This window comes from Vicia villosa, linkage group LG5, assembly GCF_029867415.1.
Source record: "Vicia villosa cultivar HV-30 ecotype Madison, WI linkage group LG5, Vvil1.0, whole genome shotgun sequence".
Lineage (NCBI taxonomy): Eukaryota > Viridiplantae > Streptophyta > Magnoliopsida > Fabales > Fabaceae > Vicia > Vicia villosa.
In genome coordinates, this window is record NC_081184.1 from 40,511,225 (window position 1) to 40,534,832 (window position 23,608).

The 23,608-nt window shown below is 35.1% G+C and overlaps 1 protein-coding gene across 1 annotated transcript; it reads left to right on the forward strand.

The window, feature by feature from the left end:
- The first annotated feature begins 20,328 nt into the window (after window positions 1–20,328).
- Window positions 20,329–21,084, forward strand: LOC131604556 (uncharacterized). The gene has a single exon (XM_058876989.1). It carries the CDS (start codon window positions 20,329–20,331, stop codon window positions 21,082–21,084), a length of 756 nt encoding a protein of 251 aa, XP_058732972.1.
- Window positions 21,085–23,608: the final 2,524 nt, after the last annotated feature.

Here is a 23,608-nt window from a genome sequence, read left to right on the forward strand (position 1 = left end):
TCCAAGAGCATGAAAAAATATGGAGTGTAGCCATGGTTTTGAATTTTGACATTAGTGAGCTTTTCACTTAGAATTTCATGCCATTTTCACTAAGTTATGCACTATTCTACCAAATGATCCAATTGATGACACATAGAGGCAATAATTGAAAGATATTTCTGGTTTGAGATCAGAATGGAAAGAGATAAGAAGCTTAGAGAAATAACCATGGTTTAGTTACTTTTAACCATATGCATTAAATGTGAAAGATTCCTTTCTATCCTTTAAGCCAAATCATCAAACCTTGAAGCAAGTTGCAAAGCTCTGAGTTCAGACTCTTTGGCCTATAAATAGAGGTCCAAACTCCATTCAAAATCACACCAAAGTCTCACAAATTATAGGCTTTCTCTTTCTTTCTTAGAATGCAAGTTTCTTAAGTTTCTAAGAGGTACAAAACTCAACCTCCAAACCCTTGAAGTTATGGCCAAAGTGATGGTTCTAGCAACTCATAAACATCATATGGGATGTGTTTGAACCACTCACACACCCCAAATCACCCAAAAACTCAGATTCACTCTTCAACCTCCATATGAACACATGAAGAGCCTTATCATGCCAATTTTCATTCCAGATCATTTCTGTCCAAATTAACACTTCCCACACCTCACATATATCACATATGAGCTATCCAAACACTCATCATCAACCTGAAACATCAGAATCCTCGAGCTCAATTCACACTTAGGCTTAACTGCAGATCGGGTACCTCCAACTGCTCTAGGTGTTTTCAATTCACTCTAAGCATCCAGATACCTTCCATAAGGTTCATTGAAGCTGTCCAGATTGAGCAACAACATCTGTAACACCTCCTTTGCAAAATTCAATCTCCAGCTTGGTCGTTTTTGAGGTAAGTGCTCATGAACTTCAAACTCTATCATACATGCATCATAAATGAAAAACTGAGTTATCATCTTGTTTCTGCACCATCACTAAATAATAACCCTCAATCAATTGCATCATATCATGATCATACACGATTTCACAAAGATTTGTCATATTAGGGTTCTTCGTGTTCATCAGAGAATTAATCATCTTAGAGCAAAAATAAATGAAATTAAAGGTCATCATCATGTTCCTCGTCCAAAACCGAGTGAGATAGACCCTTTGATCGATCAAAACAATACAGATTTGAGGAAATTCAAAAATCAGTTAGGGTTGTGTTCTTGGCGCCAGATTTGGTTTGGGAAATTCAAATTCTTGATTTAAAATATATTTTACAAAACGCGTATGTTTAACAAGCCACAAGCGTGGCTCAGTTGGTCCATGTTTTGGTCAGCAAGCATAGGTGCGTGGGTTCAAACCCTGGTAGGACCAAAACCAATTTTTTTTGACACTATTTTTCTTTCATTTTTTAACAAACTTCATCATTTAATTTAACCAATCAAATCAACTTATTTTTTCTTCATTTTTTAAACACTTCTTATTTAATATACATATTTTGACAATATCAAAAAAAAATCACAAAAAAAGATTTATTTAATATGTTTTTAATTAGGTTTAAAATGATACATTTTTAAATGTTTTTAAATACTTTAAATATTTGTTTTTCATTTAATTTTCAAACCTAATCACTTGTAAATATTTTTGTGATCAAAACCCTAATCACTTAGGTCTTAATTAAGCATTAAAATTTTATTTAAACTTAATTAAGTTGACTTTTGTCAAATTCAAATTGTTTTAAAACAAGCGATCGCGATTCTTTTCAAAGACGATAAACCATTTCTTTTTGAAACTATTGATTAAATCTTTTAATTGATCAATTAATTTTCAAAAAACGAAGTGGGGCCTCTCGAATATTAGAGAGTGTAAGTCCCATTTCTTTTCTTTTTGTAGAGTTTTCAAAACAATAAAACTTCTTCAAAACAAAATCTTTTCAAAACAGTTTTCAAATCATTTTCAAAACAACAAAACTTCAAACTTTTCAAATATACCATGGGCCTCCATGTAGGTATAAGTCCCAAGCCCCTTTTGTACATACCCATTCCAGTACATGAAATTAGGTATTTCATTGTACGCCTTTTGTACATATCTCAATCAATTCGTTTTTAACTTTGAATAACAATCAAAAAATGAAGGTTTCTTTAAATCTTCCCAAAAATATACCATGGGCCTCCATGTAGGTATAAGTCCCAAGCCCTTTTGTAAATACCTGTTTACATAGCTTTGAATAAACTCAAGTGGACCTCTCCTCGAGTATAAGTCCTGAGCCCCCGTGTATACAAATGGATCATGCTTACAGGTATATTTCCTTCATAAACTCCATTATATACACACACTTTGTCATATATATAATTGTTCATACCTGTTCATGTTTGTTCATACTTGTTCATGTTTGTTCATATGTGTGATATGTGTGCTTGTTCAACTTAGTACAACACTAGGTTCCCCATAGCCTCCTATTGGGCTTCGTGCAAAGAATCTCCACTAGTTTAGGTTAGGACATAGAGTATGGTTTCCCGGTGAAATCGCTCTAAGAGCTCAAACCAACTATACCATGCCTCCCCTTGGGCTTTGCACAAACGAGTGACCCTCCCATAGCCTCCTCTTGGGCTTACAATGCAAGGACCCTGGATTGTCCCTCCCATAGCCTCCTCTTGGGCTTACAATGCAAGGACCCTCGGATAGCCTCCTCTTGGGCTTCGTACAAGGACCCACAGGCTTCTTATAAGCATCCCCAATATCCAAAACAAATACCCTAGGAGATTAGACATTTTTCATCTCTATGATAGGAGTATCTCATCTATATCATCACAAACAATCAATCAATCAATCAATCAATCAATCAAACTTTTTTGCCACAAGGCTGGCTAATCAATCAAACTGTTTTACCACCGTACTGGATGATTAATCAAAGTTTTTGTCACAAGGCTGACTTCATTGAAACTTTTGCCACAAGGCTGGCTGATTAATCAAAACTTTTTGTCACAAGGCTGACTTCATTGAAAGTTTTTGCCACAAGGCTGGTTAAACAAAAAACATCTTTATCATTCTAAGCGCCATAAGTGGCATGGCCCCGGGCTTATAATGAAAAGATTTTCAAACAAAAATCAAACAGATGTATGTGATGATATAGATTAGATACATCGAACATTGAGATGACATTTGTCTCTTATCCTTTGCTTCCACTAGCATAAGTGGGAACTACGATTGCTCTGACTTTCTCAACATCCCTTTGAGAATACGTAGGCACAAGGTCGTATCCTTGGCGAGCAAAACTTCTCTCTCAAACCATTCAAACCTTAGCACCCGTAGACCCCGAGCTACAGATGCTCTGATTCCCTCTAAGGGATATGTATGCAGAGGATCGCGATGATCTTTGCGAGCATAATCAAACAAACACCTTAGGTCCCACCTCTTTCTCACAAGAACCTCCACCACAACAAGAATGGAATAAACAAAACAAAGAAACCTATAGAGTACTATAGATACGTTGGGTGCTAATACCTTCCCTTCGTATAACCAACCCTCTTACCCAAGATCTCTCCCCCCACTTTTAGGTTATTGCAGCTTTTTTCCTTTTCCTCTTTTGGAAACAATAAAAAGTTTGGTCGGTACAAAAGAAAAATCATTTTTTTGAGCACTCGAGCCCAAAGAAGGCATCAGGTGTCTCATCCCGAAAAAAAGGACAAACGATTTTTCCCCGCGACACACTCCTCAGGTCATATTGAAGCTAACCAGATGGCTGCAGCTCGTCTGTAACTCCAAATTCAACAACCTCCATGTCTACTTGAAGCTCAAATCGAAGGAGGTCCACAGAGCAATTCAGGAGGATTCAAGCTCCAATAAGCATTCAGTTAGCATCATTGAGTCTCAAGGAAGCTATTGAGATCATTCATTCAAGTCCAGGTGTTCTCCATCACCCTCACGACCTCCATTTTCAGAGGTAAGTCTCTGAACCTCACCTCTTTAATTTAAGCACTCTTTGAGTTAAAGCTCGATTCTATCTTGTTTAGCATCATCAGAGGATTGAAAACCCTCTATCATCTTTCATTTATTCATCTTGTTTGTCATTTAATTTCAAATTTAGGGTTCATGTGTTCTTAGAGTTTTCTGAGAAATTAGGTAGCTATAGTTCATATAAATAAATGTTAGTTACATATCTGGATTCGTGAGGAAATTTAGAACAAGATTGATGTTTACATCATGTCATTTAGTTGAGAAACCAGAGAGTTAGGATTTTGAAAATTCTTGAGCTCGAGGAAGAAGATGACTATGGCCATGGCGCGCAAAATTTAAATCTGGGGCCAAAGTTTATTTTATTTTGAATGGAAGTTGTTTTATAAACGACTAAATCGTTACAGCCCAGTGGTAAAGAGTGTTTGTGTGTTGCGCGTGTCCAAAGTCTGGGGTTCGAATCCCCCTCGCCCCAGACTTTTTGATTCTTTTATTTTTCAATGATTTATCACTTGTTTTGAAACATAACCAATTGAGTGAGAGTTATTATCACCAAGCGCGCGTTGGCTCAGTGGTGTTGTTTTGGGCTGGTGACTTCAAGGGCGTGGGTTCAAATCCTCCAAGGGCCAAAAACTATTTTTTAACACATAATTTCTTTTATTTTCTTCACAACTTCACATGAATAATTCACCTATCAAATTAAATCATTTTCACTTCATTTTTCACACACTTGTCATTTAATATATCTATTTTGTAAATAATAAAAAAAATCATAAAAATATTATTTATTTCATGTGTTTTAATTAGGTTTAAAATAGTATGTTTTAAGTGTTTTCTTAAATACTTTAAATGTATATATTCACTTTGTTTTAACCTAATCATTTTATAAATAAGTTTATGATAAAACCCTAATTGTTTAGGTCTTAATTAGTTAAAAATCTTTATTTTTACCTTAATTAAGTTGACTTTTGTCAATTTTCAAAACTGTTTTCAATCTCCGAATAAATCAAATGATTAGGGTTTTCAAACAACAAAACCTTGTATCATTCCGAATCATTTTCAAATTGCTTTTACACCAGTACTGTAAAGTACTGGGCCTCTAATAGAGTGTAAGTCCCAAACACCTTCTCTTCTTAGCTTGTTTTCAAAACTGTATTTTCAAAATCTTCTTTCTGTTTTCAAAACATTCTTCTGGTATTTGAAGGGCATTATTCCCGGTGAAACTCTTCAGATACCTATGTGACCTTTGTCCATCTTCACTTCTTCTGTTTTCAAAAACCATTAACTGTTTATCATATATATATTCAACTGTTATCCACCAATTACTGTTGAGGCTCTGTACATACTTCTCCAAAGGCCTCCACTCCATCCAGGTTAGGCTTTACAAGCTTTCAATTTACAGTCTTTATTTAAATTACTGTCAAATATAAATTGTGCATATATATTAGTTTAGAACTACGTTTGAGTATAAACCTTAGGACAGTTAAACTATATATATATATATATTATAGGAATATGACCTAGGATTGAGAATGTCTTCCCGGTGAAGGCTCTTTCCTAATTAGAGATCCGTAGTTCAAACCCCCAAGATGAATTATTCCCGGTGAAACATCTTGGCAAAAACCTTAGAATCCAAAAATATAGGACACATCCACCCAAAGAGGAATTATTCCCGGTGAAACCTCTTACCCATTTGCTTAGAGCCAAAATAAGTTCAAAACTACATAGCCTCCTCTTGGGCTTTGTACAAGGACCCACAGGCTTCTTAAAAGCATTTCCAGCTTCCTCTTGAGCTTGTATACAAGGACCCATCAGGTTTCTTATAAACATAGGAACAGGTCTTTAGTCACCTTTTAGCCTACCCTGGTGAGTTTTCTTCCAATTTAAACCAGACTTTTAACAAGCCAAGTTTGTCTCATTTTTGCATTGAGTACACCTTTTGGAATGAGAGACATGGACAGTCTCTGTCACCCTTATCTTCATCAATCTTCCTTAGCAGAGTCTAGGATCTATGTTTATTTTCTCCTCAGCATGAGTCAGCCTTCATCTTGGGCTTTAAACAAGAAGTCTCCACTAGATAATCTTTCTGCCAATCATTTCAATAAAAACCCCTGGAAAGGGTTAGCCTCCAAATCAATCCATCATTTCAATAAAAACCCCTGGAAAGGGTTAGCCTCCAAATCAATCCATCATTTCAATAAAAACCCCTGGAAAGGGTTAGCCTCCAAATCAATCCATCATTTCAATAAAATTCCCTGGAAAGGGTTAGCCTCCACACATTCCTTCATGTTAATAAAAATCCCTGGAAAGGGTTAGCCTCCAAAGTCAATTAATAAAAATGTCAAAAAATAAAGATTCATTTCTCTTAGGAGATAATTTCCCCAAAAGAGTCAAAACCCCTGGAAAGGGTCAGCCTCCAAAAAACATGATAAAGTCAGTCTTTTACTAAATAATTTCTCCAGCTGAGTCAAAATCCCTGGAAAGGGTTAGCTTCCAAAGAAAAACAGTCTTTCAATAAATAAAATCTCCTCAGTAGAGTCAAAACCAACAAAAATAGTTAGCCTCAACCTTGGGCTTCATACAAGGCACCAAACAACAAAACTCCCCTGTCAAGAGTCAGCCTCAACCTTGGGCATTGTACAAGGCAGATAATAGAGTCTCCCCAGTGAGTTCTTCATCACTCAGTAGCCACAACCTTGGGCTTTGTACAAGGCAGATAAACCATATTTTCATGTGTCAAAGATTCCTAACACCTAGGATCTTTTCCCCATAGAGTCATCCATACTCAGTTTATTTAAGAGTCTGCCACAACCTTGGGCTTTGTACAAGGCAGAAAATAATGTTTTCCCTAGCTAGAGTCAGCCACAACCTTGGGCTTTGTACAAGGCACACAAAATAGAGTCATTCATAGTCTCAAAAATTCAGTTATCCTCAGCAGTTAGCCACAACCTTGGGCTTTGTACAAGGCACACAAATAGAGTCTCCCTAAATAGAGTCAGCCTCAATTCTGGGCTTTGTACAGAACACAAAAATACCCTGTAATTAATCCCCAGTGGAGTCATCTCCCAGAGTCAATAATAATTAATAAATCAATCAAAAAGCCTCAAGCTTGGGCCTCATACAAGCCAGCTAAAGTCAAATCTTTTATACAGTAGATAGACATAGCTTATCTCTATAGAGAGATATTTTTACTACTCTACCACATTCAAACAAACAAACATTTCAATTTCAATTTCAATCAAAGTCTCCCATTTAGGACTCTGAAAGACATGCTCTGGCACATCCCCAGACTTGTACACTTTCCCTAATTTGGACGAGCATCTTTCTTTCATTTAAGAGGCATCTGACTGGCATACTTGCACACACAAGTAAGGTCCCCCTCTTGAATGAAATGAATCCAGTTATTCTGTCACTCCTTTAAATGTTTGTGGTAGAATAGTACAAATACCTCTCTGTAAAGATGATTTCATGTCTCTTTACTGTAAACAGAGATTTAATTCCAAGCTTCAACCTTGAGCTTCAAGCAAGGCACCAAAAACATTTAATTTCCCTAGTTAGTTCCCCGAACTACATTAAGCTCTGACTTCCACTAGGGATATGTAGGCATGAGGTTCACAAGGAATCTCAGCGAGCTAATAAAATACCAAAAATAGTCAGTCTGTCTACCTGCCTGTCTTTCTTTAATCAATTCAATTCTCTCTCCTAACACAAAGGAGAAACTTTCCCAATCATTAGCAGCAAACACAATCACAATGACACAGAGAAGGTTCCTGTAGAGTACTACAGATATGTAGGGTGTTTAAACACTTCCCTATGTATAACCGACCCCCCGGACTCCAGAATTTCTAGTCTAGGTGAAATCCCCACACTTAGCAAACTCCTAGGGTTTAGTTGAGATCTTTTTTTCCCTTTCCTACTCGTAGGACCAATAAGAAAGTTCGTGTGATATCGTAGGAAGAACTGAAACAAAATTCATCCCACCACGGGTGCATTCTCCTTCCAAATTTCGCGTGAAGGGTTTAGCGTGCCGTCCTCCCAAGTGAAACGGGGAGGTAAAGAAAACGACACCACACTAAAGTTGGGAAAATTTAGGAGAATGCATGAAGGGCAAAGTGAAGAATTTTGGTCCTTTGAGCCCATGGGCCTAAGTTTTGGCCTTGAATCATGGTCTTAAGCTTATGCCACGTCCATTTGTCCATACCATTATCTTTATGATTATTATTTCTTTTAATTTTGGATTTTTATTCATTTAAAACCAAATTAAATCAAATAAAATAGTGAAATAATGAATTAAATGAAGGGATTTGTTTTTCTTAATCATATGGAGTGACTAAAATATCAAATATTTGATTGAAATTCGTGCAAGGCATGATTGATACAAGATTGGATTCAAAAATCCAAATTTAGAAAAATATTTAATGAAAGTTTCAATCAAATTCCAAGCTCTCCAAATACATGATTCCATTCAAGTTTCAAACCCTAGAATAATTCCCTATATATAGCTAAGAGGTTCAGCCACAAGGGGAGGAGGAATGCTAGCCCTAGCCACCATAACCATGCTTCAAAAAAATTCAAAGGATTAGGGCAAATTCAAACCCTAACTTCCAGCCACTTTCCACCAGTTTAAAGCCTCCATTCATCTTCTGGAGGTTTCCAAGCACTGATCCAGACCCTTATGCCGTCCCAAAGCAGCCACGAATCGCACCTCTCAAGAGCTCCAACTTGGATCGTGTTTAAGACAGGTATGACGTATTAGATGTAAGCTTAGAGCCTTAAACCACGACATGCCATTGAAGAGGCGTGAAGAACTAGGACCTTCGAACCTATTGATACAAGGATTTTCAGGATAAACTGAGGCCACCAATAGATTCGCAGCCATCAAATTAGGGGGATAGGGTCTTATATTACATTAATTTGTTCTGTTTTGCAGGTTTGGATTTTGTATCAATCAGAGAAGGTGATCGGAATCAGTTTTGGCATCTCTGACTTTTTTTGAATCCGACGATCAAAACGTGGCTCACCCTGATTCGTTCGCTTGAAATAACTAAATTCCGTGGCCATGCGTGGAAGCACGTTACTGGATGGTCAACAAAACTGGTTTCTCTTCCCAGCTTCCATTGGCTCACGCGTGCAACATCTGGGCCCCAGTTCAGGCTGCTTGATTTCTTTTCCAATCAATACTGCATTTAATACTTATTCTATTCAAATCATTCAGTAAACAACTATTAAACGCAACACGAATGACAACGCTTTGGTTTGGCAACACTATGGTCACGAGTTCGATCCTTGGTTGAGACAAACAACCGTGTTTTTTTTATTCTTTTGTTCCTTGCAGATTCCATGAATTCCACATGCTTGCGCATCCACCGTACACCTCCAGATCTGAGCCCTTGAGTGGGCGAAGGTTCGCCATACCCCCTTAAGACCTTGCAACACTAGATCAAGCGCACTGCCAATTTGTTGATTGGGTTGGGCCCTTTTCTTTTCTTATTCATACCCTATGATTTCTGAAGACACCCCCAGGCCCAGGTTCTTATTTCTTTTCTTCTATTTTTACTAACTTGTTTTGAATTTTGATTTTATTTTTTATGCCTTTATTTTTTGAAAAACTAAACAAAATCACAAAAAAATAAAATCAATTAGGGTTAGTTTTAATTAAGTAGGGTTAGATTAAGTAATTCTAGATTAAATAATTTTAAATTTTAATTAGTTTTTATTTTAGGTTTAATTAGGTTAGTTAATTTAAATCGATCAATTATCTTAGTTATTAGATTGTGATTAATTTGATTAAAATTAAGTAATTAATTTAGGATTAAAATCAAGCAATTAAATGTAGACTTATGATTATTCTCACTTATTTTCAAACTTTGAAATTCAATTTGCGATCTTCTCTTCTCATCCTAAACTCCATTGATTGTCGCATGCGTGTTTACATTCTTATTTAATTATTTATTTAAGTTGTTCATTTAAAATTCTAGAAATTATGTATAGGTCGCTTATTCGATTTTTGTGTAATAGTAATTAGGACATTTTATTTTCCGCATTTATTTTCCGCAAAACTTCCACAGGTGTTTATTGTAAAGTCCCCCACCCATAAAACTGTAATAGCGTAGGTTTTACTTTCCGCATTTTAATTTCCGCACGATTATTAACTGCGTGGTTAGTAAAATAGGGAGTGAAAACTAATAATTGAACGTAGCTCATAAACTGCAAAGATAAATATTCGAACTGAACTCACATGATTGGTGCACACACACACCTTTAAGGTAACCGCTCTTATGCTGCCTTCTCGATCAAATAGTCAAGTCCCTTCGGATGTAGGGATGCCTTAGCATATGCTGCCTTCGATTCAAAAATCACCGTGTCCCTCCGATTTAAAGATCATAGTCCCTTCGATGTTGCCTTCGATATAAATGATCTCGTCCCTCGATTAAATGGTGATCGTCCCTTTGAATGCTAAGGTGTCCTTACATGTTTCCTATATGACTATTATATCCTTCCATAAAGACTACCTGCCCTCTTTATGGTAGGGACAGTCTTGTGGCGAACGATTACTCTCGATGACCCTCGATGACCCGCACATCCAATTGAAAGACTTCCTGCCCTCTCATGGTATGGATAGACCCTTTCGCCCGAAAGACTTAAAGAACAAGAAAGACAATCTTAGGGTAGGTGTTCTTAAATGCTTGCTCACATTCAATTCAAAATCCAAAATGCTTTTCACACCTCCTTTTCAAAACGATTTCCAAAAGGCTACGCTTATCTGCTAAAGTCCTTATTCAAAATCTTTTCAATTCACACACGACACATTTCAAACAATTCAAACAAACAAGTGAGCTAAGCAATTAAGAGCCCATGGATAACCATGGATACAAAGGGTGCTTACACCTTCCCTTTGTATAACCTACCCCCCGAACTCAATCTTTCAAAGGTCTTTCCTATTCTTTTTGCCTTTCCAATTGGATAAAATAAAAGTCGGTGGCGACTCTTACTATTCGCAACATTTCAAAAAGTCAGTTCTTCCACCGTATTACATACACTATTTAAGCTTATTTCATTATCCTCACGTATTGCTCACTAACAAAGTTCATGTCTAAACATTTGTTGAGATTTCTACCTTATGGTTTAATCGACGATTTCTCAGTCTATTAAACGATACAGTAGCCTTAAGATTCAATACTTTTAGAGTGGATATTAAACCTAAATCTATGTCTAGCATTTAGAGTTTAATAGTTGTTATCTTAGATCGAGATTAGAATCGTATTTGTCAATATCAATTCAATCCATGAATTAAACGGTAAAACGAAGATAACAACGATAATGTTTCAAACATAAATTATATCTAACGCCATGATCAAAGAAAATACATACTGTTTCGGTGAACTACGCCCAATCCCAACAAGAGAGGGATTTAGCTACTCATGGTAGCTTGATGAACAATGGAGGAATGGAATTGAATTTACATCAACGGCGATTTCCCGACTCTAGATGTGTATCCAGCTCCCTCTCCCTAAAAATCTCTTAAAAACTTATTCTATTCTATTACAAAGTGTATTACAAGATAAAAGTGGAATATCCCTTTTGAACTGGTTTCTGCTCTATTTATAGCAGTTCTGGCCGTCTGAGTTCGCTACGCGAAATATGGTTCGCTACAGCCAACTACCTTTCTTCAGTCTGAAGTATTTTCAAAATATCTTCCATAGACCGCCAAAGTTCGCTACGCGAAATATAGTTCGCTACAGCGAACTTCCTGCGCTGCTGGTCGCTGCTAGCGAAACTGGGTGATTTGCTTCTGACTTGGTTCGCTTAAGCGAAATATGGCTCGCTGTAGTGAATCGGTTTCTCGCTACATGTTCACTGCAGAGAATTATCTGTTGTATGGATTATGCCTTTGACTTCACTGAAGTTCTCTACGGGAACTATAGTTCGCTGCAGCGAATGCTCTGATTGCTGGTTTTTGCTTTAAAGCCCTATCCTGCACAAATGTAAACCAACACAAGTAAACTTGCACAATAATACTTTTATTCAATAATTGGGGCTTTGATGTTATAAACTCTTCATTTGAGTAAGATAAATGCTATGTTTTAATATGACTTTTTAACATAAATTAAGCATTTATCAAACTCTCCCCATCTTGAATCTTTGTTTGTCCTCAATCAAAGTAAAACAAGAGCAAGAGTTTCTATACCAATTTGCATAGATCAACCAAATATTTTAATGAAGTAATCAAGGCACATGGTATCTTGAAATTGCACATCCAAAAGTTGAAGTATTGCTATTTTCTTTAGCATTTAGACATATTCATGAAACAAGTCTTCCACATAAAATTCATGTCAAGCAATCTAAAGCAATGAACATGTTAATCATGAATCACATTAATCACACTTTTTGTGAAGTGAAAATAATGAGGTATGTTGATCTCTCACATGACAAATTTGCTAACATCTAGATCAATTGATACATTCATCCAAGCAAGTTATGTTGATAAGCAAGAACATAGATCACTAAGGTCTTTTATGGTCGTAATGTGGCCAAGGTACCAAAGAAGTGTCATTTCTATGGATAATGGAAACAAAAAGGTTTTTGATTTTTCTTTTTAGAAGAGCATTCATAGTTTTTGACCTTTTGAACTTTTAACTTATCCAATACTTCTTATTTCTTCCATTTGAAAACATTATTTCTTGTTGTTCATTTTCTTTTTCTTTTCTCACTTTCTATTTATTCTTTTGATTCTCACATGTTTTTATTCTCTTTCGATGAAAGTATTTTTCTCTTTTCTTCCCAACTTGAACAATACCTTACTTTGCTTTGAATACTCATTGAGATTTGGCAAAATATATCCATGGTTTCAAGGTTTTATTCAAGAAAAAGTAGAATCTATCATATATGAACTTGTCATACCCCAATTTTTGACCACTGAGATCTCATCCCATTTCAAATAGTAGGATCATCATCATCATCATCATCATCATCATCATTATCATCATGCAAAAATCATTTGCTAACCAAAAAATACCAAAAAAATTGTTGTTTGTTGCTTGTGTCCTAAGATAGGAGGCTGATCAAAAGAAGACTGAGCAAATTAGGGTTTTGAGGCCCACAAGGAGCTCAAACCTTCTCCTATGAGTTAAAGGGTTCTCTCATCAATATCCAAGTCCAAGGATGGTCCAATTCAAGATCAACAATATTCATGATCAACAACATTCAAGATCACCTGATGCCCAAATTAGGGTTTTTGACCTAATTCCACTGGAGGGTTGACTTTTAATCAGGACATGGATCCAACACTCAAACCATGATTCAAAGGCATCCAAATCAACATTATAATCCATTCACATCATTCATTTGAATAGGAGATCTTGATTCATGTGGAATCCACAAAACTGCAATTCATTAGGAAGCTTTTTAAGTGTTTATGCTTAAAAGACTTAGAAAAATTCTAAGTGTTTTCACCTAGTTTTTTCTTAACTTTAAGCCCTTTTTTCTTCATGATCCCCAAAGAGTTTGAGGAAACTTTTAACAAGTGAATTGAAGTATGTAGCAAGGGATTTCCTAAGAGACCAATAGCATGAAATTCCATGGCTTGAACTATGAGATATGATTTTGTGAAGAAGGCTCCATAACACTTGAAAAAACTCCATGAACATGAAGAAGTTATGAACCAAAACTACTCTAAATGCAAATATTCCTTTATTTCAGCCCATATAACTTGTTCAAGGCACCAAACTCAGATGATTTCGCTTGCTTTTGAGCTATGATCCATGTGTTTTAAGCGTTGTCCAAAGTTTCATTCCATTTCAAGCATAAAGTGGTGACTTCCATTCTTGTAAAGCCACTTTAATCACAAAGTCCACTCTCCTTGAGCTTCCAACTTGTTGCTTCTACATACACTCCATCTAAAACTCAGACCAAACATGTTTAAAGCAACCAACAACTCCAAGCATGCTTGTACCATACCATTGGAACCATAACTTTCATGTTTCTTCATGAAGAAGCAAAATGGTACAAGTATCACATGTGAACTTCTTTTGATTAGATTTTTACCTCCACAAACCACAAATTATGCCTATAAATAGAGGTCTCTGCTTCTGAAATCAAAGACACGACAATTCTCAATCTCACCCTATCACTTGAAATTCCAAATTTTAGTCATTTGCATAAGCTAAGCAATTTTGAGTTGCAAACATTTTTTGTGTCAAACCACCTTCAAAGTAGCTTCCATACATCATATAGAAGCTGTCCATCACCTCCTTACACCTCAAAAACCACTCAAACCAAAAATCACCATTAAACTCCATTTTTTCACTTCAAAAATCCAATTTTTCAAAACTCTCAATTTCTTCAAGTTATCTTCAATCTTTCCATTCATACACCATCCACACATTATATATAAGTTTCTGTATGCATTAGTTATGATCTGAAATACTCCATTCACTCTATTCAAGTGTCACTTTTTTCACTTGCAAGTGGACTTGGTTGGAACAATCTACAAACTTTCAAGACAATTTTAAGATTGCAACATGTTTCTGGAACATCAAGGAAGCTAATAGGATCAATTCCAGCCCCTAAAAGTGCTTGAATCCAAATTCACCATCTCCATTTACAAGGTGAGTTTTCTCAAATTTCAACTATATCATTTAAGCATCATTTTTTATTATTCTTGATTCTATTATATTTATCATGGTGTAAGGAATAATAGCCCTCAATCTCTTACCATTTATCATTGCTATATATCATTTAATTTAATTTTGAAAATTTAGGGTTCATGCTTTTTTAAAATAAATTTGATTAATATAATAGATTATAATTAAAAGTAGTTACATATTTGAATTCCTCTCAAAAAAACAAGCAAGTTTGCTTTTTACTTTTTTAAATTTGAGCAAGAACTGAAGCTTTTACAAATTTTCCATGGCAGTGTTGTTTTGAAAAAATGACTCGAGGAAGACGACTTGCTGCAGTGAAAATTTTGGTTTTGTTTTGAATCAGCGCTTTGTTTTTATATATTATGTAATAAGCGCGTTATTCACACGAATGAAAAAAGTGTTCCAGCGGCTAGGGGGCGCGGGTTCAACACCCAACCTGCCCTTTTATATTTCTTTTGCTATTTTCTCTTATTTTCTTCAACTTCTTTTTCTTACTTTTTGTTTCATTTACTTTCTTAAGTTAAATTAATTATTTTGACTTGATTTTTTACACACTCTTTATTCATCTTGTCTATTTTGAGAATTTATTTTAAAATCACAAAAATATTTATTATTTAGTCATTTAAAAATTAAATCAAAAACAAGTCTTTTGTATATTAAAAAATCCTAAAAAAACTATTTCTTTTTGATATTTCCATCAAATAAACTCTTGTTATTTTTGTGTGAATATTCTTAGGGCTAGGTTTATGTCTCCCTTGACTATCCCATGCACCCTTAGGCCTACTCTCCTTTAGAGTATGGTGTTTTAATCATTAAAAATCAATTAGGTTTAAATATGATTCTAAAACCCTAATTCAAAAAACTTATTGATCTTTGCTTATCCATGTTAAATGTGATTTGTTTACCTTGATCATTGTCTTTTGTTCATGTACATGTACTTGTTGATTTTATCCTTGTATTCTTATATTTGTTATCCATTGCATTATCATATATACTTTGTTTACCAACCGCTTTCTTTAAAACCTTGGTACTAAGAGGAGAATTATTCCCGATGGAAGTACTCTGAGTCCATTGACCTTGTATTGATAAACCTCAATCAACCCCCCTTTTTTAAAACCTTGGTACTAATAGGAGAATTATTCCCGGTGAAACTACTCTTAGTCCATTGACCTTGTATTGTTAAAACTCAACACCCAAAAAGATTTTGGCCACTTTGGCCCTTTTATTTTCCTTTTGAGAGGAACTAAAAAAGCTCCGACTTCCCTATTGTTAAAGGGGTATGTAGGCCTAAGATGCGATGTCTTACCGAGCTCACTTTCAAAAACTTCTTTTCCCATCCCCACACTCTTTTTTAAACAAATTCACATATGCTTTTTTCAATTAGATGTACACAAAAATAATAACATTTTCAAAGAGGTTCCCATGGAGTACCATGGATATGAGGGGTGCTTAAAACCTTTCCCTTGTATAACAAACCCCTTACCCAAATCTTATTGGGAAATTAGGGTGTTACACATTGCATATCTTATTGTTCATACCATTATTCTATATATATATATATATATGCTTGTGTTAGATTTTCTGTTTGGTGGGAGGGATATTCAGAGGTAAAAGGCCCACTATCCAGGCCAGTATACACTTAGGATTAGCATGGATAGTTATGTTGACTCCCGTGGCGTTTGGCACGTAAGAGTTGGCATGACACACCACAACCAGATGAGGGCTTCTTGAAATGCCTATTGTCCTGCATGCCTATGCTCTAAGACAAGATATTTCCATTGAAGTTTGTAGACTATGGCGACCATTAGGAACCACCTGTTTGAGTACTAGATACATGTCTGTGGGAGGAGAGGGACAAGAAACTTAACCTTCATCCTACCTGGACTGTTTGTATTCAAAATGGTGTTGGAACTTTGATCCTGTGATATTTAGTCTGTACAGTGGTTTTACAACAGTTATCCAGAGATTGTACAATTGGTACTCAAATTTTTTGAGCCGTTAATCACGTGTTATTGCATACATGACATCATACCATAATCATATCATTTTCTAGGGAATCCTAAAGTCTATTTTTTTTAATAAAAAAAAGGGTACTTGACACCAAATCAGAGGTGGTGGATGATGTGTGTCATCCCAAGTACAAATCAGTCTTACTTTATAGATACTTGACACCAAATCAGAGGTGGTGGATTCCGTGTGTCGTCCAAAGTACAAATCAGTGTTACTTTATAGATACTTGACACCAAATCAGAGGTGGTGGATGTCGTGTGTCATCCCGAGTATGAAAGCGTAAGTGTTCACTATGGTAACCAGTGTTACAGGACAAGTTGTTTGTTATTTCAACAAGAAAAATTTACAAAAGACTTTAGGTTCCCTGGAAAGGAAATTGCATTCATCCATATCATGTATTTCATGGTTCCGTATCAGAAACTTATTGTGGTCCCTTTCTATTCATAATTCTGCTTTCAACGAAACTGACTTCCCTACATTCGTATCGTACAAGAAGAAATCAGCGAAGACTCATGAATAATCTTGAATAGAATCAGACTGCACTTTGTAAGGACATGAATACTATGGGCGAGATGAAGAACCATCTCTTAGAGACTCTCTGTTAAGACACATTTTGTGAGTTAATACATGGTTCTATGTTTGACTGTTTTTAGTATTTTAAATTTTTTTCGTTTAATTTCTTGAATTTTGTGGTTAAATTAGTGTTTAGTATGAAGCACAATAGGTGCTCCCTTTTTCGTCATTTATTTGTGTTTTTGTGTGATCAAAGGTTAGCAGGGTCAAGCATAGGCAAGACTGCAGTGGACTACTACATATAACGCAAGCTAGTATCATGAAAAGAAATATTGGGCAAAGAAAATATGGTAAAGGAAGCTGCTGGCTCATAAGGAAAGCGTGGAAGGAAATAATAAATTGAGGGAAAGCTTGGTGATGCAAAAAAAGTGGATAAAGACTATTCAATTGTAAAGTTGGTTGTGGAGGAGCTAGAAGACAAAACCGGGTACATTCCTACAATGCTGTGGTCAGAGCGTGCCGTCTGCAGCTGATGTGGATCCTGCCACACTCCACCTTGTCTCCCACTTTTGTCCCCTTTGTACAAGTTCCTTGCCTGCTAAGCAGCTGGTAGTGTCTTTTGGCGCAATTCCATGTGGGTTGGATGTGATTTCATAAGCTCAAACCCAAGATCCAATGTGAGACACCAAACCATATCCCTAGCCTATAAATAGAGAAAATCTGAAGACATAGAGGTCTGCTGTTTTTAGAGAAATCATTTTACAAAGAGTTTTGAGTGCTTGGATAGTGAAGCGTGAGAGAGTTTTCTTTCCTCATCCATTCTGGTGCTAACTGATGAGTAGTGGCGTGACTGGAGTCGCCTCCTGAAGATTATCCATCCCAAGGAGTCCTTCAAGTGATCTCTTAGGTTTATATCTTTTGTCATTCAATTGTCTTGAGATGTTTATTGTAAGAATCTTGCTTGTTATTTGTACTCAACTCACCATGAGCTAAAATCTGTGTAGTTGAGCTAAGTGAAGTTAATATTAAAGTGTGCTTGTGTTATATGTTGTGTGGTTAGTGCTTATTTTACCATGTGTTTATTTGTTAAAAACTTATTTTTTTGATTGATCAACTTCGAAATAGGTAACAACTTGGCGTTGAAGAGAGATCCAAAACAAGTGTATTTCAAAAGTAAAAATGGTTGAAAAAGTAGAATAAATATATTCACTTTACTTAGTTTACTTAGAGATAAGAAACTGCAACCATTAAGGAATTCAAATTTACTAAAAGACGTATATTTGGATTATAAGCGAGGCTTAGAGATTTGTTCCCTTACCCTTGTATGCATGTTCTGAATGTTGTAGAAATACACCACAAGATCATTCTGACCTTGCCTGCAACGACTCCACACAGCATTAACACATAAATGCACAAATGATATTAACGAATCTATGCTCAACTCAATCACTCTCGTTATATTTTCACTCCATTCCACAATTACTTGTAGTCTTGTTTTAAGTAACTTTGAACTTGTTACCACCAATATTATTATTTCTTCACTCATTGCTTAATTTGAAAGAATAGATGTTTCTATAATTTGTATTTCTTTTATATTAATGATTATATAATTATTTAAATTAGAATAATAATTATTTAATTATTTTTTTATATAATTTAGATAAAATTATTTTTATTAATTTTGTATTTATATAAATAATAGACATTTATAAATAGGAATAAATATATTTTTGTTTAAATATTCTAAATTTAATGGGATGAATGAGTTAAAAAATTTGATATAGAGAAAAGACGATACAATTTATATATTTGAGGTTATTGACTAAAAAAACACTATAAATTTATAAGATAATATTTTTTTTAATTTCTTACGAATAAAGGTTGAAAAGACGTTACAGTTACAATTTATATATCTGAGGTTATTGACTAAAAAAACACTATAAATTTATAAGAATATATTTTTTTTAATTTCTTACGAATAAAGGTTTAGGGGTGCAGTTACCGTGCATAGATAAAAATCTATGCACCATGCATAGATTATTATGGACCCTTGAATCATTGGATGAAATTCTAGACACCAATTGTTATTACTCAATACTCAATACTCACCACTCAATACTCAATACTGGATTAAAAACATCATCTAATGGCTTATGTAGGCTTATGCATGGTGCATAAGTAAAATCCTTATGCATATTAGTCAAAGTCAAGGTTTAGATAATTTGTATATATATATAATCAAAAAGACTAAAGTTATCTGGACCTTTATTTAAAAAACTATAATATAATTAATAAAAAAACTAAAGTTTATCGATAATATAAAATAAAATGCACCCACAGTTATTTGATTCATATTTAAATAAAAAATTTGATGTCATAAATAACATATTTGAAAAGATACGACTTCCTCTCTAACCTAGGTATAAATAGCAACCTAATTCTCTTTTCTCAAACCATTATCTAATTATTCCCTACCAACTGATCTTTTCTGCCGGCGATTTTCATGACTCGTTCTGAAACCAAGCTGCTGCTGCAGTTATTCAATTATGCAAATCAGACTTCAAAATCAATGGTATTTTCTGAATCATTATATATTTATATATATAGTTTTGTTTTGAATTCCAACAAATTAAACTGAATAGAATGAGTTTCTGAATGAAGAACTCAGGTGTTACCGTGGATGAAGCATTAGGGTTTCTTAGTGCAGTAAAAGATGCATTTCAATATGATAAGGAAAAGTATGATCAATTTTCAAAAGTCCTAAGAGATTTCAGTGCTAAAAGAATTTACATAAGTCGTGTCAAAGTAAAATTAAAGACCTTGTTTAAAGGGCATAAACATTTAATTTTGGAATTCAACTCTTTCATGTCGAAGAAACATCAAATCACACTTTCATTAGATAATGGCGAACTTGCCGAACTTCATTGGGACGTGCTTGATATCATATGCAAAACCCTAGATTTTGACGACCTCTTTTCGTTTTCGGGTGTTTGCAAGAACTGGAGGAGTTTCCATAAATCAAATTTCTTGTCATCCCAAGAACCATTGCTTGTTCGTATGAATGGTTACAATACTGATTCATATTCCTTTATTAGCGTACCCAATTTTGAAGATGATGAGTTGCCTCAAGCCCCCCAACTGCGTCTATGTTGGAGTTTCCAGCGGATATTTCATCTTGGCCCATAGAAATAATTCATTTGTTCTATTCAATCCATTCACAAGAAAGAAAATGGAAATCGATGCCGCCTTTACAGTTAATCATAAGACATTTTATCGGTATGAAGTCATGCTTGCTTTCGAGAAATGCTCTGAGGAATTTGTCTTGGTGGTTTTATGCAAAGAGTCTAGCTGTTTGTATGTCTATCAATCTCGATATTATGATTGGTTGATTTATTCAACATTAAAATCAGAGGAGGTGGTAGTCGACTTTGTGGTTTCCAACAATATAATATATGTTGTCACTAACAATGGCAACATAGGGGTACTCAACTTGAATTCTGGAAATATTAAATTTCTAAACCTCAAGAATACTCCCGAGAAAGTTCGCTATAGAGATCCCTCACAAATATCCTTTAAGTTGGTTAATTGTGATGAGCAACTTTTACTGATTGATTTTCGATTATGGTACTCATCAAGAAGGGGAGTTTACAAGATAGATTTGTCAACTACAACTTACATTAAGCTGAAAACTTTGGGTGACATTGCATTATTTTATGTTACTGGTCAAAATTGTCGGGCATTGAGCAACCCAGAGAGATTTGGGTATCGGAGCAGTTACGTGTATGAAGTAAATTGTTTTTCGCAATGTATGTATGATTGGAATGATCATAGAGCAAAATTATATCCACATGGAGGTGGAGACTTGAGTTTCTTTGATTGGTGTTTTAGACATTCAATATGCCAAGGTTCTGTTCGGGACTTCAATTTCTTTGATTGGTGTTTTAGACATTTAAAATATGAAGTTGATTATTCTTTAGTTGAATAATTGTTATTTGGTATGCTTTCCTTGGTTTCTTTATGTTGTAATATGTGTGACTGAACAATTATAATAATTTGTGATACGGAATAGTATACAACAACCCTAAACTTTACCTTCATGCTTCATGTCTTTAATATTTTATTTTATTTTATTTTTGGTTCAATATTGTATACAAATTCCCATGCTACAAATAATATTTTAGGTTCAATGTTCTATGTATGATTCACAAGAAATCCAGTAGCTTTCATTAATAATAAAATTAGGTCGCCAGAGATGGACTTAAGAATTATAAGCATGTTTTTGACATAGTTGATCTCCTTAATTAGTGCAATGAATGGAAGCATTTTGTCAAGCTCACGAGAGAAGGATGAGGATAATATCACGCCTTATATGATTATAGATGAATCGTATTTGGTGGTGGAGTGATCTTTTTGAATTTGTTTTCGAGCTTTAGAATTATTTTACTAAGAGTAATTTGTTTGAGGTCAATGTGACTACAAATTTAATAGAAGTGGCGAAAGGATTCATGCATTGCTAACAAGAGTCTCTTCTATTCAAGTATTTTGGGTTATCATTGAGTGGCAACTCCTGTAAAATATCTATATATAGGAACATTTTCAAAAGGATTTCTTTTTGGGAAATAATTGTGTGAGTTTGTGGTGGTACAATGGTCTTTTTAAACTACTATTTTAATTATATTCTTATTTTCTTTTCTTTTTTCCTTCTTGAAAATGCATGTGAAAGTTTGGAAGAGTTTACTCCTGAAGTGTTTTCTTTGGAATTTGTTAAAAGAAATTTTAAATTTTCTTAGAATTTGTGGTCGAATGTATGTAAACCAAAGAATGAAGTATAGGGGTTTGGAACACGTGTCTTGTTAACCTGCTTCACGGTGTTGGTCTTTGATATCCTTTTTGTTAGATATGTGATCTTACTGGAATCAGAATAATATTCAGTAGCCTGGAACACTTGAGTTTCAGCAGTTGATGCAAAATAAGGGGGGGTGTACTTGCAAGGTACTCTAATGCCAAAGTAAGGTTCATAGTGAAAGAAATAGCTAGTACAAAGTGAGAGTGGTTTCAGACTATCTGACCCTCTTGTGAAGAGGGTATTTATAGTGCCCCTTGTGCTGGACCAAGATCTCCATTTTAGGATGGATTCTCAGGCCCAAATTAGAAGACTGTCAGGATTCTATGTGGGTAGGGAAGATCGGTGTGTGGTATATGTCCTGGATCAACTACCCCGAAATTCTTGGGTGTTGGAATACCGCTTCTTCCGGAGGGAAGTTGGTCACGTGTCCCATAGGGGGTACGTGGGAGAGAAGCTCCCCAACGGATATGGCCGTTAGGGCCACTTCGTTGGACCTTCATTGCAGTAGCGTTGGATTGGGCTTTCATTACAGCAGCGTTTGAGGGTTTGGGACATGTGCCTTGTCAACCTGCTTCACGGTGTTGGTCTTTGATATCCTTTTTGCTAGATATGGTTGCAATGTTGTTTTTTTTGGTGCAATGTTGTTTTTTCTTTTATCCGGGAAAAGTGAGAAGGTTATAAATCGGTTTCTACTTGGTGGAAGGGAATATCTCGTCTTTGTACATACTTCGGTGATAGTTTTGATTAGTTTATTGAGGGTTTCGAAAAAGGTATAATATTGAGAATTTCAAACCCATACTTTATTAAAAATGCCTTAAATTTCCCACTTTCAAAATACACTAGTCAGTCGAAAACATGTAAAGCTTGTGTAAGAGCGCATACAAATGGAGTGATTTAATATCATCAATATAGATCAAACACTATATTCTTGTATAAACTAGCTAAATACCTGTGTGTAGCGGCATAAAAGTCATATATTAAGTTATTGATTAACTTAACTCACAAAGAAAGAGTCGCCACTAGAATTTATTGCTTGCAAAAGAGGAAATGGGAAAATATCGATAAAACCCGCAAATAGAAATCTGGATAAGGGGGTTTGTTATGAAGGAAATATATTAGCACCCTTCACATCTATGGTACTCCACAGGAGCCTTTTGAAAATCTGTGTTTTCTAAAGCTAAAGTGGTTTTGTTTGCAAAAAGAAAGAAATGTTTTTGTTATTGTTTGTGTGCTCAGCAAGACATCGCATATTGTACCTACATACCCCTTTTGTGCAATAGGGAAGTTAGAGCATTTGTAGTTCTGCTTAAGAAGAAACATGAGAGTTTGTTTTTTATTGAAAAAGAATTTAAAGAAAAAAAAGTGCAAGTGCACAAAAGAGTTTGAAGTTTTAAAAAGCAAGGTTAATGGCGATGCGCAAGGCGATCGACTTACAAAGAGTGGCCTAGGGCTTGGTATATGGACCAAGGATGCGGGGTTCACAATTTATTCATGCAAACAAGCAAGCAAGTAAATAAGAAAGCTAAAGAAAGTAAAGCGGTAAAATTATTACAAGACTTTGGAAATGGGGAAAACAACTTGCCAAATGAGGATGGAATGAAAGTAAAAGTCCATACAAACAAGTTTATAAGTTCATACAAGCAAGCATAAAAACATTAAACAT